This window comes from Trachurus japonicus, chromosome 22 (assembly GCF_045865225.1).
Source record: "Trachurus japonicus isolate A0001 chromosome 22, Traja_1.0".
Lineage (NCBI taxonomy): Eukaryota > Metazoa > Chordata > Actinopteri > Carangiformes > Carangidae > Trachurus > Trachurus japonicus.
The window spans coordinates 16676413-16696442 of record NC_140928.1 but is presented as its reverse complement, the minus strand read 5'-3'; the positions used below and the strand labels follow the sequence as shown (position 1 = coordinate 16696442).

At 42.4% G+C, this 20030-nt stretch overlaps 1 protein-coding gene across 1 annotated transcript in view; it reads left to right on the top strand.

Moving 5' to 3' along the window:
• Positions 1-19786, top strand: part of tdrd9 (tudor domain containing 9) — a 32940-nt gene extending 13154 nt beyond the window's left edge. The window contains exons 13-35 of the mRNA XM_085768026.1: positions 197-294; positions 386-517; positions 2173-2335; positions 3441-3504; positions 4740-4803; positions 4914-4958; positions 5282-5335; positions 6434-6550; positions 6669-6776; positions 7867-7967; positions 8079-8249; positions 9794-9905; positions 10040-10255; positions 11215-11304; positions 11993-12250; positions 12946-13113; positions 15086-15156; positions 15253-15362; positions 16416-16512; positions 16631-16769; positions 18362-18480; positions 18599-18671; positions 19345-19786. Of these exons, the coding sequence (XP_085624152.1) occupies positions 197-294; positions 386-517; positions 2173-2335; positions 3441-3504; positions 4740-4803; positions 4914-4958; positions 5282-5335; positions 6434-6550; positions 6669-6776; positions 7867-7967; positions 8079-8249; positions 9794-9905; positions 10040-10255; positions 11215-11304; positions 11993-12250; positions 12946-13113; positions 15086-15156; positions 15253-15362; positions 16416-16512; positions 16631-16769; positions 18362-18480; positions 18599-18671; positions 19345-19443 (2669 nt within the window). The 3' untranslated portion in view covers positions 19444-19786. The remainder of the gene's footprint in view (positions 1-196; positions 295-385; positions 518-2172; positions 2336-3440; positions 3505-4739; positions 4804-4913; positions 4959-5281; positions 5336-6433; positions 6551-6668; positions 6777-7866; positions 7968-8078; positions 8250-9793; positions 9906-10039; positions 10256-11214; positions 11305-11992; positions 12251-12945; positions 13114-15085; positions 15157-15252; positions 15363-16415; positions 16513-16630; positions 16770-18361; positions 18481-18598; positions 18672-19344) is intronic.
• Positions 19787-20030: the final 244 nt, after the last annotated feature.

The window sequence follows — 20030 nt, the reverse complement described above, 5'->3', positions numbered from 1 at the left end:
ACTGTTTACTCTTGACTTTGGGTGAAATAAAAAAACGTATCAGATTTTTCCAGGAGAACTCCCTCCAGATCCGTGAATTAGTGGATGTGTGGTGTATTTTCCACATGTTTAGCCACTCTTCATCTACAGCACAGAGCTTTTAACAGTGTCCGTTCACCTCTGACCTCTCTCTTACCTCCCCCCTTCGTTACTGCAGGTCGGGCAGGACGAGTATCCAAGGGTTACTGTTACCGTCTTGTCTCCAGAGAGTTTTGGAGAAATGAGATCCTAGACTACATGATACCAGAGATACTGGCAAGATAATTCATTCAAATACCAAAGTTTTGTTTTTGCAGTAATGAGTAATGGCCCTGGCAATCAATCATCCTGTTTGTCTTCCTCTCAGCTCGCCCCCTTGGCCACCATCTTGCTGAAGGTGAAGCTGCTGGACATGGGAAACCCCTGCTCGCTCCTCTCAACGGCGCTCTCGCCCCCCAACCTCGGTGACATCGTGAGATCGGTGCTCCAACTCAAAGAGGTCAGTAAAAAAAGACGCCAGATAGATGATTCTTCCCCCGAGACAGTCACTAATGTTTAGTCAAGTACGTCTGAATTTGGGGCTGTAATGATGACCGTTATGTATTCGGGCGGGCAGCTGACCACTCAGCTCTGTCACAGAGTATTAGACACAGAGGTCTTTCACAGGAGCTTTGTGTCAGCCAGTGTTAGGATTGTCTAGTCTGTTAGGTGAGCCGAATTTAGGGCAGTGTGGGCTTGTTTCTGTTTCCATCACTGATGCATTTCAAGATAAACATAGATTGCAACATCCATCAATACCTATTGATTTTTATAACATCAACAAAGGTAAAACTTAGATAAGCCATTTACATGTCCAAATCAATTAGATATTAAAAGTAAAACTCTTACTTGAATGAATGAATGAATGAATTTATTTATTTAAAAGTGGGGTTGTATGATCTACAAATAGCCCCTAAGTACTTTAATTGCAGTAGAAGACTCTCTGCACTCCTCCCGTTAGCAACGCCAGCCCATAATAGCCCTGCCCAGAGATTTACAACATACATTGTTGTGAATGGACCCAAAGAAACGGCCTATTTTCTCGGCCTAGAAGAGGTTTTACCTGGAGAAAAAAATACACAGTTCCATTCTTCGCTATGATATAATTTTTTCCAGCCCTTCAAAGTGCAGGGAAAACACAGTTTTTATTTGGACCTTACCAACTCACGTATCCCTCCGCCCAGGGAACTGTGTATTTTTTTTCAGGTAAAACCTCTTTTAGGCCGTGAAAATAGGCTGTTTCTTTGGGTCCATTCACAACAATGTATGTTGTAAATCTCTGGCAGGGCTATGGGCTGGCGTTGCTAAACAGTACAGAGATTAATTGAAATTAAAGGACATAAAAGGGACCATTTGTAGATGATTCACCCAAAATCGATAATTCACCAATTTTCTACTCACTGTCATGCCAAGGAAGGGTTCAGAGAACTTTTGGAGTCATCAAAACGCTTTTGGAGTTCCAGTTGCGGTCCGACTGGCAATGGATTTTCATATAATGGCCGCGGATAGAGTTCACTTTTGAATCGTCTACTATGAAACATCCAAATATCTCCATACTGCTCGTCCGTACTGACCCAAGCGTCCTGAAGCCGCTACATGAAAAAGTTGTTCGGAAAAAAATAATTTGAGCTCTGTTTTTAGCCTTGTTGTAGTAGTAGTAGTGGCTCTGTTGATGTTTGTGCGCATGCGCGAGATTTGCTGCGAAATATTCGTCATTGTAAACCATTGGATGTATGACGTAAACACGGAGGAACATCTCGCAGCCACTTCCTTGGCATGACGGTGAGTAGAAAATTGGTGAATTATCGATTTTGGGTGAAGTATCCCATTAATGTTCAGGAGGTAATTAAAGCTGGAAATGAGATGAGAAATGGACTATGGGAAATATGACGTACAAGTACAAGAATGCGGACTGATATTTACAAAGATATATTCAACATGAAGAGGGAAAAGACTCTCAGTTTCAAGAATTTCAAGTGTAACTGTATATAATATATATCTCCTTGGTGTTTGTCAAATTTGTGTTGTTGTGTATGTATATGTCAAATAAAAAATAAGTTCAAAAAAAAAAAAAAGCTGGAAATGATGAAATTCATGCTGTATTTTATTCTGCAGATGGGAGCACTGTCTGTGAAAAGTGACGGCAAAGATCAAAATGACGACGGCAATCTGACGTTCCTGGGCCGAGTGCTGGCCCACTTACCTCTGGACCTGTACCTGGGGAAGATGATCGTCCTGGGCCACGTCTTCGGCTGCCTGGACGAGTGCCTCATCATCGGTCAGTCTGTGAACGGGACTCTTTGGCTGTCTTTACACTGCACGGTTCAAGAGGCCCAATTCCGATTTTTCCCTCTCAAGTGGCTCAGATCGGATCTGTAACATGAATGTGTAAACGGGACAAATGCGCATTGAATCGGATATTGTCAGATCAGATTCAGGCCCCCGTTATATGTGGAAATAAATCGGATACAAATCGGATATCTGCCAATGCGTCTGCAGTCTAAACAGACAGATCGGATCTTTCCTGGCAATGCGTGTCATACGTCATCAATGATAATATTAATTCACGTGCTCACGCGTCTCGCTGAACCTCTGTAGCCCGTGATTGACACGTGGGGCTGACGTGGACTACTGTGGTCACTGTCACAGGAGTTACAGTGTTTCATTTTTGTGGTTTTTTTCCCACCCTCACTAGTTATTGTTTTCATATAGCCACTACAGTAACATTCATTTCTATGTGGATCGATACGAGGGCAAGCGAGGGAGTGTGAAAAAAGAGAGCGTGCGAGATAAACACCAGATTTCACGTTTTCCTATTCCGAGCCGATAAGAAATCAAGAGAGGAAAAACAAACTATACACAGATGTGTGAGGCTGTCCCCTCCTCACTACGTGAGCGACGGAGGATCGAACGGTGGCACAACGTCACCGTCACTGTCAGCTGCTCATCTCACAGCAGCTCCACTCCACGCAGCCACTTCACTAACGTTATTTTGTAACGTTCACTTTGTAAGTGACGTGTTGGATATAAACCCTGAACACCAGACTCACCTTCGTTTAAAAATATTATGGAATCATAACGTGACAATCTCCTGTAGCCTATTAAAAAAGAAAAAATGACTAGTTTATTTCCAGCGGGTTGTTTCATGCAAGCACAGCAGGTGTAAATGCAGATTATCAGATATGGGTCACTTCTGGTAGAACATGTAAATAGACAGTCAAAAAAATCGGATATAGGCAACAAATCGGAATTGGGCATCAAGGCCTGCAGTGTAAAGACAGCCTTTGTTACCACATGTGCACACGTGGGCAGACATAAAGGCGTAGACTGGTGTTTGTGTGCATGTAGCTTCTGTCTTTGAGTGACTGTTTGTTGATCCTCAGCTGCCTCGCACTCTCTGAGGAGTTTCTTTGCCATACCATCCATGCAGCAGCTCGCCGGCCAAAGGTGAGTCACCTCCACTAACTGCTATAACTCAACAAAGAAACGGGGTATTTGGGACAACATGAAGTCAAGACCCCTCTGTTGACTCACTTCTACATCTTAAGTCCCATTGCAGTGTTTTGTGGCTAATGAGATGACTTGCAGTGGAAAACAGATGCTCACAGTCTAAACATGAACATGATGCCTCTCTCATACTGTGGTCATTAAAGGACAATTCCAGGCGAATTCAACTCGGGAGTGTATTTTCATATCATTTTAGGTCTAAAAGAAGCAATCTGAAGATTTTCAGTTTAATCGCTCCTGTTTTGCGGTAGTTGCGTCTGTCCCTGCATCGCCACGGCAGCAATGAATGGGAGTGGATGTAAGTTCCGCTGTTTAGGCTGTTTACATCCCTCAAAGCCGCAATTTTTTTCCACAGACAGCGTCAGATGGCGACTCAAACATGCACCGAGAAGTTTATTTACTTCAAGTAAACCGACATGTTTGTAAAACTAGATCTAATTCAAAGTCTCCCGGAGTCTCGCGCGAGACCCAGTTGCCGTGCTCGGTGTGTTCAGGAGCAGTCGGAGCTACCGCTTGTGTCATAAACACAGGAATATCAACTCTTTACTTACTTAAAGTAAAAAAAACTTCTCGGCGCATGTTTGAGTAGCCACCTGACGCTGTCTGTGGAAAAAAATGTTTACTTGAAGCAAGTCAAGAGTTGATATTCCTGTGTTTATGACACAAGCGGTAGCTCCCACTGCACCTGAACACACCGAGCACTGCAACTTCGGGCTTGCGCGAGACTCCGGGAGACTTTGAATTAGATCTAGTTTTACAAACATGTCGGCTTGCTTGAAGTAAATAAACTTCTCGGTGCATGTTTGAGTCTCCATCTGACGCTGTCTGTGGAAAAAAATTGCGGCTTTGAGGGATGTAAACAGCCTAAACAGTGGAACTTACATCCACTCCCATTCATTGCTGCCGTGGCGATGCGGGGACAGACGCAACTACCGCAAAACAGGAGCGATTAAACTGAAAATCTTCAGATTCATTCTTTTAGACCTAAAATGATATGAAAATACACCCCTGAGTTGAATTCGCCTGGAATTGTCCTTTAAAATGGAGCATGTTGCTTTTGTTGCACTAGATGCTTAAAGAGTTTATGTCACAAGCCGCAAAATGTTTTCAACAGGATATGTACAGAAACATGTGCAGTGTATTCTTTCTGACATGGATGGTCTTTGTAAATCCAGGAGCAAGTTGGCCTTTGCCCGTGGCACACCAAGTGATTCCATAGCTTTTGTCAACGCCTTCAAGGTAAAGTGTTTGTTGTCAAGTCAGAAGCAAGTCGTTGTGCTCAGGGGATTACATAGTATTTGTCTACTGGCTGTTGTCTTTAAAACCGCTCCGTATTGTCCCACTGTTAGGCATGGCGCTCATCCAAAATGAGAGGACAGCTGAGACACCCAAAGGTGAAACCAAACAAGAAACAAGCACGCTCTCTGCAAAAAGCAACACACACAAATATATATGCTGATTTTATTGTTTATAGCATGAAAAAATGGTGCACTGCTGTTGTTGTTTCAAAGCCATCCCTTGAAACTCCAGTTATTTATCTTAAATGATCTTTATGATTGGTATAACAGCACAACGCTGTAGCTTACAGAGCAGTGAGGGAAAGTAGATGTAATGAGCCATGTCTGTTTACTATATCTAAACTGCACATGAAAACCTTTGTCGCTCTGTTTTTCTTGAAGTGTGCTGTTTTCTTTTCCTCTGCTGCTCTCTCCTTAAGGATGAACTGGACTGGGGAAGAGAGAACTTCATTCAGATCAAGAGGATCAGGGAGGTACAGACAAAATGCAGAGGGATGAGATGTCAAATTTCAATAGCAAGAATAGATTTTATTATTTTTTTAAAAGCTTGTTTTTAAAGTTGTGCAAGTTGATTGTGCCCATTGTCAGTAAAAAATTTCAACATTCAGTCATCATGAGCTAAATGACTGATATTAACCCTCAGGTGCCCCTTCAGCCTTTTTCAATTTTTTACCCCTGGACAAAAATTTCAACTTATAGTAAGAGACATTTAGACATCAGTTACTCCCAAAATTTTTGTGATACATATAAGGCTGGATCTTGACCTATCATAAAAACCAAAAAAATTGTTGCAGCAACAACACATGAGTTCTCTATTTTCATTGATTTAAGAAATTTTTTTTTTTAATTTTTTAATTCTTTATTCCAGTCTGTATTATATTCTGAAGGTTTTTTTTCTGAGTGCATTGTTGATATATCATTCATACAACGTTTTATTCATACGCATATGGCAAAATATGATTTTTTTTTTTTTTACGGTATTGACAGTATTTTCTCATTTACAGAGTGATAAAAAGAGATATCCAAAATTCCCTCGGTGAAAACTTTAGACACAAATATGTCAACAAAATAAAAAAAGAATTTTGAAAATAGCTTTATCAATTTCAGTTCTGGAAATGTAAATGTACATATAAACAAATCAGTACATATTTCATTAGATATTGCCTCATTTACATATTTAAACATAAAATTTCAGAAAACTTGTAATACAAAAAATGTTTGTCTAAATGTGAGTAATAAAATTGGAACGTTACATGGTGATACCTGTTAGTTACATTTTTTTTTCAAAAATGCATTAAAAATCCCATAGGCAGAGGTGGATATTTCCGTCCGACGAAGGATCCTTAACGTGTTTATTTTTCATTACGGGCCCAAAAATCATTCTGAAATTCGGGACATCCAGAATTGACCCAAAAATACACCTCCTTGCCAAAAATCAGCCCCCAGTGACCTTTCATTTGACCGTGGGGGGGGGGGGTAGGAAAGAGTGCCAGGTGGACAAAAATGTCCAGGGGTCATCTGAGGGTTAAGATGTTCGAATAAAATAGCAGTAACTCTAACTCACTGTCCAGGTTGCAGAGCTGTATGAGGACCTGAAGCGGCGCGTGGCCCAGTTCAACATGAACGTGCAGAAGCACACTGAACCGTCGGACTACACCAGCTCACACATGCAGAGCTTCATTCTTCAGGTTAGACACAGACGATGACATTTGCATAATGTGAATGAACTCCCAGGTCCACGTTCAGTTAACAGGACGCATTAGGGAGGCCCTGATTGATCAACTGCCGACCGTTGTCTTGTCCTAGGTGGTCATTGCTGGTGCCTACTACCCCAACTACTTCCTACAGGGAGAAATGGATGAAGAACTGGCCTCCAAAGAATTAAGTGGCCTCAACCCCAGAACAACAGTGATGGTATAACTCCACCTACCTCTATAACTCTAGGCCGTGGTATAATGAGCATATACCACGGCCTGTCGTGATATATTGCTTTTATAAAACGGTTACCAATAAAGGCAATATGAAAGAAGGATACGTAATCAATTTCATGTAGTTTTATTCAACCAGAAATACATATTATCCAATAAAATAGCCTCACTGTGAAAAAAATAGTCCCACCTCTCCAGACGTTAGCTCCAAGTTAGCTCTGCATCTCGTCTTTTCCTCCGCTTTTTTTCTGGTGAAAGTCACTGCTCAATCTCCTCTACCGTTGTTAACCCTCCCCGGAGGTGAAAGTTCACCTTAAACATGTGAATTCAACTACTTTAGTCCGTTTTTTAACATCGTAAAAACATCGACTGTCTTTTACTACGGACTGCAACTTCCATTCATACCAGTCATACGTGCCTGACGCGGAGTGATAGCCTACGCTGTGATAAGGCTTTAGAATAGTAGCCGTGGTATATGCTCAATATACCACGGTTAACAACCAATCAGATCGCCGGATTTCACCTTTCCGTTTTATAACTCTAAATATTGGCAGCCAAGAGCGGGTTACTGTTTGAATTCGTAGTTGTAAAACATTTTTAGAAAGACGACGAAAGCTTAAAATTTGATGGAAACTTACCCTTTAATTTACAGGCCGCTAATTATGTCATAATGTCAAGAAACGGCCAAGATATAACAAGTAATTGCGTCATAATGTGTAGAAATAGCCAATGAATAATGATCAGTTTTATAGTAATGTCGAGAAATTAATATCCAGGAAACAACAATTTGCTTGCGTAGAAATAGCCAAGAAATAATTGATTGTAATTGACCAAAAAATTCAAACCATGAAAAGCATTTGTAATATTTTGCCTTTATGAAAAACATGACATTACTATGAAATTGACCTTCATTTATTCTCTATTTCTTGACATTATCACGTAATTAGCGGCCTGCAAATTAAATGGTTCCAAACTTTACTCCTAAGGGGCAGCCAGTTTGACTTTCATGTTTTAGATTCATTATATCGGAAGCAGCGAACTTGTCATTGTAATATCAGATGTTGTGTTTTGTCCAGGTGAGGAACCTCCCTCCATTCAGTTTCTTGTACTACAAGCAGCTGCAGTCCCTGTTCCGTCTGTGTGGACAGGTCAAAACCATTTCCTTCGACAGCTCCAGGTAAACGGGGGCATCAAATGTCTGCCACTTCGTTTATACCATGCACTTTTTATTTTATTACCGATAATGAACTTAAACTTGCGTGCTCATCGTCTGCCCGTGTGCGCTCAGAGCGTACATCGAGTTCTACAGGACGTCTCAGGACATGGGGGTGCTGCCGGAGGTGTCCCTCGCTCTTCTCCTGGCCCAGCAGACTCGGACCATGGAGCTGTCGGTTTACCCCATGGAACAAATAGAAAAAAGTGCCGGGAGCAGAAACTCGTCTCACATGAAATATGGAAGGTACGGCTTAAAGGGATAGTTCAACATTTTGGCAAATTGGCCCATTGCCATAATCGCTATAGTCATAGCAGTAGGTTCATTACCTTTAATTGTAGGTGTAAGCTATTTTCAGTACGGTGGAGCGCAGCAGCTGGCTGCTCAGAGCTACGCTATGGAGGCTAAGGGAATTTCTTGGTTTCCCTCATTAAACTCATCAAATTCAACATCCCAAAACTCCACAGCGCTTTTGTAGACAAGTTGTGACCTGCACAACCACCACGCTATGAGATAATGACGGAACGATACGAAACGGAGCCGTTTTCGAGGTAAATACAGGGTAAATACGGAGACTGCTTGCTGAAAAACTGTCCCTGAACGCAACGCGCATCAGCGGTTTTGTATGAGTTTACCTCGAAAACGGCTCCGTTTCGTATCGTTCCGTCATTATCTTATAGCGTGGTGGTTGTGCAGCTCACAACTTGTCTACAAAAGCGCTGTGGAGTTTTGGGATTTTGTATTTGATGAGATTAATGAGGGAAACCAAGAAATTCCGTTAGCCTCCATAGCATAGCTCTGAGCAGCCAGCTGCTGCGCTCCGCCGTACTGAAAATAGCTTACACCTACAATTAAAGGTAATGAACCTACTGCTATGACTATAGCGATTATGGCAATGGGCCAATTTGCCAAAATGTTGAACTATCCCTTTAAATCACACACAATGGAAAAGCCACACATAACTTCTCTATCTGTGAGTGAAATCTGTTGCTGCTTGAATTAAAAAAAAAACTTAAATTGTATCAATGAGGGGAAAAAAATGGCACAAAGGCCTGACTGTCTATTTTGAGGGGTGAGACTGTCTCTTTGGAAAGTGGAGCCCCCTGCACCACAGGCTGCATCGGTCAGTGCCCATGCGCTGAGCCTTAATATAATCTGACATCCTAGCACTCTGCATGACTTTCCTCAGCAATCACTTTGACTCAGAGAGGGTAGGTTTTAGGCAGACACAGCACCAGCTCCTTCCTACCTCCCTCTGGGAGGTCGGCGATGGGGTGACTCGGCATATTATTGAATATCCGACAACAACTCAGCTCACTATTCTCTGCTCTCACCGATTACAGTCCCTTCAACAATGATGTTTACTCAGGGCTTCCATTTAAAATATTTTGGCATATTTTAGGAACGTTGAAATATATTTTACATTTTGATCACTCAAGCAAAGATACTGGATTCCCACATACTGGCAAGTACCCACCAGCTTTAAGACATGGGGCTTCCTCTCCAAGACTAATCCCAGTCACGTAATCCCTTTGAGAAATCATTGCATCAGTTGATTTGGACAGTAGTAAATTGAATCTCCTTAGATGTTATATTTTGATTTAAGATGCACTGTGAACACTTGTCAGACAGCTCTGTAAAGCCATTAGAATAACGTGCTGTTATGATGTTCAACATCAAAGCAGCGATAAATCCAGTCTGACACCATGTTCACAGCGTGACTGCAGTGAAAGCGATTGTGCACATAACATTAAAGTCCCGTTCGTTCTCTGCGTGTCATTTCTGTCCAGAGTGAACGTCGACTTTGAGAACCAGTCTGTCTGCCCGGTGGGAGTGGTGAGCGGCACCATCGACCCAGATAAGCTGCCGCCCAATCGCTTGTTTGTGGTGAACGTCACGGAGGTCAGTCCTCTCTGCATTTGACTTGGTTTGACATATTTCAAAAGAGAAACTGTGAAAAACCTGTGAAGGTCACGTTGTTTGGTGTTAATTATCTGAATCTTTAACGAGCGTCTCCTCTCTCCGCTCTGCTGCAGGTGGTGGAGGTGGGGCATTTCTGGGGCTTCCAGGCAGACGAAGCCAGCCTAGAGAAGCAGCGCCATCTGACAGCTGACATCAACAAACGCACACTGCATCCTGTAACTGTGTCACTCTACCCCAACCTGCTGTGTCTGGCGCCGTACTCCGAGGTTAAGGAACAGTGCCTGTACTATCGAGCCAAGATCCTACACATACGGGGCAACACAGTGGAGGTGAATATCGCTCACACGACGTCGCAGTTCCCTCGTCAAGATGAAGCACGTCCATTCAAATGTCTTGTAACAATTGTCTTTATCTTCTGTTTTCTTTTCCCAGCAACTATCTCTAATATGAGTGTGTTATGGCTTTCACACACAATGTAGTTGAACAAAGTAATATCTATGTATAGACGTGCAGACCGTTGGTATAGCAGTACAACAAGTGAAGTAAACAATGTTTTCTTCTAGTTATGTGTTTGATGTGGCTCAGTAAATAGTACGTCGTTCTACAGGAACAGGGCTCACTAAAGGTTTTTACGATCTAACTTGCTCAGTTTGTCATTGGGGATATGTCCAAGTCTGGTGATCCAACCAGATGACGGGGAAAAAAATCTCTACTAAAGGCATGAATATAGTGAATTTAGCGTGAATACATGTAGAAATGAAAGAGTTGTTGGTCAGAACCGGCAGTGTTTGCATTTTGTGTTTATGCAGACACGTGTACATCTTTGGGTTTAAAGGGACAAACTGAACAAAGTAGGATAGCAGTTGTTCATATCATCTAATGTCGAGTTCGCAATTTCAGCCTGAGCCCGAACGCGACCCGAACCAGCCCTGCCCAACGGGCTGGGGACGGGCTGACAATTTATACTAATTTATACTAAATACACTCAGTCCAGGAGCCAGGATGAAGTTACTGAGGGGGTACAGCTCCGCTTCAAGTCATAACCATGGACAGTCACTGCGATTCTCCTCTCTGTAACATTAGTATTAATTTGTTTTTGCTGATTTTCTTGTGTACCGTACACAACAGGCCCCCTCGTGGTGCGGGCTGTGAGACTGTCGGGCTCTGGTTCAATATTCTACGTGATGATCTTGGGCGAGTCGAGCTCGGGCTTCAACTCGCTCGGGTCCGGTTTGGATCCTCAGGCCAGTTGAGAATCTCATCTACAGAGAGTTTCTGTCTTCTGCAGGTGTTTTTCTTGGAGTTTGGCAACACAGCGGTTGTGGCCTCCAGCAGCCTCATGGAGCTCCCCTCCGACCTCCTGTCGCATCCTTTCCAGGTAGCAACATAAACACTATTCAACCTTTCGAACTTTGAGCAAACTTTTTTTATTTTTTATTTATTTATTTATAGTGCAATGCAGGTGATAAACAATACAAGTGTAAAAGTGTGTAAGACAGGGGTGAAAACAAACATATATAGCAACACAGGACAAGACAATAGGCAGTGATAACTATTATAACCAATCAAATGAAATAACAAAAAAAAACAATAAATGAAAAATAAAAAAACTGAATTGAAATAACAAAGACAATGTTTTTGTTTAGGATACGCGTTGTGTGTGTGTAAGTGTGTGTGTGATGAGCATAAGTATGTTGGACTTCTGAGGTAGATATGGCAAAAAAAAGGGGGGGGGGGGGGGGAACAGCAGAACAATAGTAAATAAATAATTAAATAGGTAATAAATAATAATAGAAAAAAAAAAAAAATACAAGAAGAGGACTTTGGGGAGGCGCCTCCTGCCGGCCCCCGCGGACCAGGACTTCCCGGGGTGGGCCTAGGGCGAGACCAGTCAGGACAGCAGAGGAAGAGCAGAGTTTAATGTATTCGTAAATTAGTTTTCTGTGGTTTTCCTGTTATTTTTTGCAATATAATTCAATTGAAGTAAATTCAGTAGTTTAATTTGGTATGATTCCTTGTTTCCTTTGAGCAAACTTTAACCCTTAACGCTCTGTTCCTCGCCTCAGGCTCAGGAGTTCAGGGTCACTGGGATGCTTCCATCAGCCCAGTGCATGATCATGGGAAACAAGTGGAGCAGCCGGGCCCGAGACCGTTTCATCACGCTGGTGAAGGGCAACTCCCTCATCGTGTCACTCTACTCCATCTTACACAACGTCATGCGTGTTCAGCTGCTGATCAGCACGGAGACGACCAACGCGAGCGTGGTGGACATCCTGGTGGAGGAGGGACACGCCGTGAGGGCTGAAGAGAGCTTCGACTCGAAGGTGACCGAACAGTTCAGATCTCACGGTGTCCCAATGAATGTGTTCAGCACTGTGTAATGTAGAGTTAAAGCAGAAGTAAGCGATATATTTGTGTTAATATAAGTCTTAAATAGTTCTATCTTCCGACAGCAATCACTTACATAGAGTGTTTGGACCGAAACACCGGTCTGTCAGTCCCTCTGCTCTGCTCTGAGCCGAGGAGAAAACTTTTCTCGTATCCTACAAGTTTTATCCAATGAGGAGAGAGAACGGCATGAAGGGCTGTGTGTGCAGCCAAGGGATGCGCCTGAATGTGGTGATGTAGGGACGAGGACCAATAGATCCATGACGAGGGCGGGGGCTGCTAACTCCATCGGCTGACAAGACGTTATGGTGCGTTCAAGGCAGCCCGTAACTCGTGTTTTTCCGACCTGTGAAGTCGTACCAGTTTGTTTTGGTACGAGTTCACGGGTCGGAAGTTACGAGTGGCCGTTATAGTGACTTTCACAGGTAAAACAGGTCGGAGAAACGCGAGTTATAGGTTGCCTGGAACGCTACAAAGTCGTAAGTCGTGACTTGAAGCTGTAACTTACGGTTTCAAAAGCCCGTAACGCAGCATTAGCCAAAACGACCGGATCGCTTACTTCTGCTTTAATCAAAAAAACTGCTGAATGCTCTTCTCAGTCAACATATCTGATCTTTGCGGGCTCTTGCAGCAAAACCATGAGGTCCTGGAGTCTCTGTACAGGGACATGGAAACGGGCAACTACGTCCCTAACACCGCCACCGGCTCCTGGAAGGATCGCAAGAGAGAGGATAAGGAGCTCATCGACAGCTTACTCTCTCACTTCTCCAAGACCAACCAGCCCTATTCCAGGACAAAGGCAAGATAAACTACAGCTCTCAAAATATTTTCATATGTTACATTTTAGTAATAAGGGGGAAAAAATCACTGATTGCACAGCACTTTTCGGAAGCAGCGCCACAATTTGATCTACACTGAACGAAAATATAAACGCCCCACTTTTGTTTTTGCTCCCATTTTTCATGAGCTGAACTCAAAGACCTAAAACGTTTTCCTTTTATACAAAGGTCTATTTCTCTCAAATATTGTTCACAAATCTGTCTAAATCTGTGTTAGCGAGATAATCCATCCACCTCACAGGTGTGGCATATCAAGATGCTGATTAGACAGTGTGATTATTGCACAGGTGTGCATTAGGCTGGCCACAATAAAAGGCCAGTATTTGAGAGAAATAGACCTTTTGTGTACATAGAAAATGTTTTAGGTCTTTGAGTTCAGCTCATGAAAAATGGGAGCAAAAACAAAAGTGGGGTGTTTGTTTATTTTAATGTTGTTACCATAATTACACTGAACAAAAATATAAAGTAAATTAAGTTGAAACTTTAGTATTAAAATTAGGGATGTCCCGATCACATTTTTTTGCCCCCGAGTCCGAGTCCGAGTCATTTGATTTTGAGTATCTGCCGATACCGAGTCCCGATCCGATACTTTGGCAATGCAGTAAAGTTTTTAATGTAGATCAACTGTATCATCCCACTATTTTTCTGTTCTTTGTGCTCTACTAGGGATGTAACAATATCACAATCTCACAATAATACTCTACCTCAATAACAAGCCCATGACATTTATTGCAGTATTGTAAGACATGCCATGATATCAAACTCTCAATGTATATTAGCACAGTAGCTCCACAGTATAATATTAATGCCGTTATCCATAAGTCAACAACAAGAACATTTGGTCAAAAATAAAATAGCTTATCATGTCTTTCTCAATCACCAGCCTCTCTCCCCTGATCCCACCCTCTCCTGCCTGTCTGCCCCCCCCCCCCTCCCTCCCTCACCTCGCTCCTTCACCTCGCTCCTTCTCCCTCCCTCACTCACTCCGCTCCTTCTCCCTCCCTCCCTCACCCAGCTCACCTTGTTCCTTCTCCCTCTCTAACTTTAAATAAATACCTGGTTCTGTATCTGCCACCACGCAACACAACGGTAGTTTTTTTTTCAACAGCATGAGAAGTTTAACAATGTCCGCGACATCTGCGCGGTCGGTCCGTGTGTCGGTCTCACGTGCGTTACGTCGGACTCGCTCTCAGTAGAAGCTGCAGTGACTGTTGTTGCTGCAGGTGTGTGTAGCGCTCAAACATCAACAACAAGCTGCTTGGAAGTCAGCAGTGAAACAACGCAGCCACACACACACAAACAAACAGTGAGGTGACACGATCGTCTCTCACACTCTCGCAAGCGCCGTCATTTCATATCGTTACTTGTCCGCGACGATGCAGCCACACACACACACCGTGGAGCTGTGCGCCACAGACCATGCACAAAACACAAGCACGCTGCACCGAATGCGCGTCGCTTTGGGTAATGAGCGCACATGACGAACGTCTACAGTAAAAGTAATGTGTTTGAGAGTGCAAAAGATGATACATCTGAACGCCCCCCATGCGGCCCGTCTTCGCTTTAGACAGATAGGAAAACCCTGACATGTAGATATGTAATATATCCGATTCCTGATCGGGATGTAACGTCCGATTCCGATCGAGTCTGAAACCACGTGATCGACCCCGATTTCCGATCACGTGATCGGATCGGGACATCCCTAATTAAAATGTGTTTTTTGTGTGTAGAGATGTTTATTTTTGGTTGTGAGCTGGTTTTGTCCAGCAGATGGAGCCATTTCAGTGGCTCAGTTCACACAATGGAGGCACACCCGTTCTGTCTGATCGCACAGTGACGACAGAGGGAGCACAGTTTCTGAATCACGATAACCAATGGATGCATGAACACATCAGGTGATGTCTGGCTGCTTCTTTCTGTCTCACACCACAGGCCCAGCTGCACGGACCGCACAGTCCTTACAAAATAAACTTCCACAGCTTGAGCCACAAGACCTACTACAAGTAAGCACCACGTAGCCCAAGACCAAAGTAAACATCCGAGTTTGTTCACTGCTTACGAGTGTGTGTGTGTATGTGTGTGTCCTCCTCCTCCTACAGGACTGTGTGTGTGGAGAAGTGCAGCATCAACTCCCTGGCCATAAATGAAAACCCTCACTCCAAACACCAGAGGATGCTGGTGGCCGGGAGTGTGTCGGTCAACTCCACAGGTACCAGATTAAAAAGAAAATCTGTTTATATAAACCCAGAAGCATTGATTTACAGCTTAAAGGGATAGTTCAACATTTTGGCAAATTGGCCCATTGCCATAATTGCTATAGTCATAGCAGTAGGTTCGTTACCTTTAATTGTAGGTGTAAGCTATTTTTAGTACAGCGGAGCGCAGCAGCAGGCTGCTCAGAGCTACGCTATGGAGGCTAAGGGAATTTCTTGGTTTCCCTCATTAAACTCATCAAATACAAAATCCCAAAACTCCACAGCGCTTTTGTAGACAAGTTGTGAGCTGCACAACCACCACGCTATGAGATAATGACGGAACGATACGAAACGGAGCCGTTTTCGAGGTAAATTCATACAAAACCGCTGATGCGCGTTGCGTTCAGGGACAGTTTTTCAGCAAGCAGTCTCCGTATTTACCCTGTATTTACCTCGAAAACGGCTCTGTTTCGTATCGTTCCGTCATTATCTCATAGCGTGGTGGTTGTGCAGGTCACAACTTGTCTACAAAAGCGCTGTGGAGTTTTGGGATGTTGAATTTGATGAGTTTAATGAGGGAAACCAAGAAATTCCCTTAGCCTTCATAGCGTAGCTCTGAGCAGCCTGCTGCTGCGCTCCGCCGTACTGAAAATAGCTTACACCTACAATTAAAGGTAACGAACCTACTGCTATGACTATAGCGATTATGGCAATGGGCCAATTTGCCAAAATGTTGAACTATCCCTTTAAAACGCCACTAAACTATATGTAGGTTCAGAATGAATCGAAGGATTTGTAATATTCACAAAAAACCATCAGCAGCTCTTCAGCTCGACTCACCTCTCCTGAGCCTTTTAGTCTCTTTTAGCTCATTGTTTTCGTTAAAAATGATGTCCCTCAAGACAGATGCGATAAACCGACTGTCCACAGCGAACAACAAACACCTGGTAACTCTCTGGGGAACGTAGCAGAAAGAGTAATATGTTATTTAGTCCTGTTTGTTTGTCTGCATGTTCTTCCAAATGTCTGAGTTGCCGCTTCTGAGCGTGTGTGTGTGTGTGTTGCAGGTACACGCATTCTCCTGAAAGACACCACCATCACGCCGGACATCCCTGGACTGCCTGCGCTCGTTACCATGCTCTTCACCCCCGTCATGGAGCTGCGGTTAGTCAGACGCGCAGACCTACATATACAGTACCGTTGCACAGTGAAAAGGGAAGCGCAGTCAAGAAGTCATGGTAATATTTATGGATGTTTGTTTGGTTTTTTTTTACCCCCACAGGACTAATGAGGAGAGGACCTGCTACACCGGCGCCCTCTGTGGGCTGGGCTGGGACAGTCGAACGCAGGAGGGCATCCTACCTGAGCACGACATTGAACTCGGCTTTGATGTCAAGTTTGACGTGGAGGACATCATCGAGGTAACAGACAGAGAGCAGGAAGACAGATTAGTTTTTGTTGTCTCTTCTCACAGTGGTTAGGAAAGTTGATCCATCCCCCTTGTCTGTATCTGCGGCAAAGTACACCGATCCAGTACAACAATATTGTGTTAGTCCCCCTTTTGCTGCCAGATACGCAACAAACCGCAACAAATACAGGGTATCCGCGGGGTCTTAAAAAGTCTAAAAAAGTCTAAATTTTGAAAATCTAAATTTTAGGCCTTAAAATGTCTTAAATTTGTTGAATTATTGTGTTCAAGTCTTAAATAATTTTAGACAGGTCTTAAATTTTCTTATGCCCAGCATGGGCGAGCATTTTTAAATAAAAAGATGGTAGTTCACATTTATTCAAGCATTATTTAATACCATAATATATAGGGGTGACCAAAAGCCAATTTATTTACTTCATGTGTCAAATATTGTGCTGGTCATAATACAGAACAGGTTGTGGCTTGTGTCTGTTGATCAAAGAAGTTGAAATATTTCCATGTTTGTCTATTCTGTGTCACATTTAGAAGTCATCACATTTCAGGCCAAAGGGGAAGTGTTGGTGTTTTTACTGTTCTCCAATGTAAAAATGGGTCACGTTTGACCCTTAACATTATTCAAGGCTTAAAGCCATCTGCCTGCTGGTTGCCAGTGAATTAAATAAATAATGTGTTACATAAACATTTTTAATTTCACTCCCCAATTTCTTTTTGTGCCCCCTAATAGTTTACTTTAGATGCTCCTGCGACACTTCATTGTGCTTTATTGAATGTATTTTCAACTACAAACAAGTCTAACACGCAACTTATATATTGCAATCAATTTCTAGTTTTGTGACTCCGCATTTCTTTTGTACGTTTTTTATTTCTTATGATAGGTCTTAAATTTCATCCATAATGGTCTTAAAAAGGTCTTAAAAAGTCTTACATTTGAGCTGGTGAAACCTGCAGAGACCCTGAAATACCTTCTTCAGTAGTTTGAGCAACAGAAGCTCGTCTGTTGGATCGGACCGCACGGCCCAACACAAGCTGCAGGTTTTGAGACGCTGTGACCCAGTCCTCGAGTCATCATCACAGTTTGACCCTTGTCAAACTCACTCAAATCCTCACGCTTGCCCATTTTTCCTGCTTCTAACATGTCAACTTTGAGGACAAAATGTTCGCTTGCTGCCTGATAGTATATCCCACCCACTAACAGGTGCCATGATAAAGTGTTATTCAGTGTTATTCACTTCACCTTTCAGTGGTCATGATGTTATACCTGATCGAATGCAAGTTAATGCAAAATGTATCAGTCTTATGTCTTTATCATAAGACTGACTAAGAAATAATTATGTATTGAGTGAGGGGCAGGCAATGTATAAGATGTATCTTCTCCCTGCTCCGTTCCAACCAGTGAATAAGAAAGTATTGTGTTTTGGCATGTTTATTTATTGGGAAAACACGTGAAATTACCTTGGCTGGAAGAAAAATGAAGTATAATGGGCGTCCCAGTTACTGCAATACTCCACTATTACTGTACACGCTGCAGCACCATCTCTTACGTATCGGTGGGTATGTTCTGTGTTTTCTCTCTGTCTTCTTCAGATCAATGCGCTGCGTGTGGCTATAAATCGCCTGGCGTGTGACGGACCCTGTGGCACGCTGCACCTGGGGCCCGACAGAATCAGCCACCTGCAGGAGGACTGCCGGGAACGCCTCCTGAGGTTACACACACACAAACACACGCATAACACCCACAAAAATCAAGTCTAAATGTTCAAACAAGTGTGTGTATGTGTGTGTGCGTTTAGTAATCTGTGTTTATTCTCTGTAATATAACAGGCTGTTCACCAAGTCGCCTCCAAGAGAAGTAGTCGTACCACTCTTCTACGAGAAACAGGATAAATGGAACCAGGTGTGTTGCACTGGTGCTTCTCCATCCTCCACTACTTTATTATATTTCATCGTCAGCTCTTCTAAATAATGTACAGTACACAGGGTATCCGCGGGGTCTTGAAAAGTATTAAAAGGTGATAAATCGATTTTGGGAAAATTAAGACCCTAAAAAGTATTAAAAAGTCTTTTCACGACTTTATAAAGTCTTAAATTTTGAAGGTATTTTTTCAGAATTAGCTGTCCAAGAGTTTGATTCCTAAAAAACATTGTAAAAGTGTGTGAATTTATTCATTTTATTAAAAACCAAAGATGAACCGGTACATAAAAAAGAAAAGAAGATTGTTGTTTTTGTTTTTTGAGTGGCTCAATGTTTTTTTGTTTTGTTTTTTTATTAAAAAATTTGTCTTTGATTTATTATCCTACACTATTTTGAATTCTGTTGCATCATAGTGGTCTTTAGTCTTTATCACAAACTAAAACTGTTAGTACGTTAAAAGTGTCACTGATGTAAATGGTTACAGCTTGAAGTGGCGGTGAGGTATTAAAAAATATTGAGAAGGTCTTGAAAAAATCTTAAAAAGGTATTAAAATTAACTTCAAGATTCCTGTATAAACCCTGAGTACAGTACATGTTGTTATTTGAGGCACATTGTAGCTCTGTATGTTTTAAAGTTTGTTTATTGGTCATGTAGGTGGATCCCTCTCTGAGGATGGACGTCATGGAGTCGGGTGGTGGAAAGACGAGAGGCGTTCTCTTCCAGCTGCACCCTGTTACTCTCCTCAACACATAACAAGGCACTTTAAACATTGAACACCGACGTTCAGTTGAACTGATTCTAATGCTGTATTGTAATGTGAATTTAATTTTAATTTAATCTTAAATTTAATTTAATGTCTAGAGGATAACTAATTTTACCTTTTTTTTATATGTTCAAGTGAAACTGTAGCTTTCAGTAAGTAGCACAGAAAAATCCTCAGTCTTTTCCTTGTTGCTAGCAGCTGTTACTAAAATCAGTTTTCCCTGTTCAAACAGTTAAGTGCTAATAAGAAATGTACAGTTCATTGATTGGATTCAATATGTATAGCTTGTTGTAACATTGTTTCAGCAGTGGGCCATTAAAAATAGTTGTTTGCAACAGATGAGGCTCATCAGTCAGTCAGCCTTCATTCAAATATAGTTTCATTGTGACCCAAGAGTCAAGTTAAATTTGTCACGACAGAAACCCCCACTCTCTCTCTCTCTCTCTCACTCACACACACACACACACACACTCTCTCTCTCTCTCTAAGCTCCTACAACTAGAGGTGTGCCTGTGCCAAAATTCATTGGCTTCTATTTATAGCTAATTCCAAGTCTTCCATCTAAAGTGTTATCACC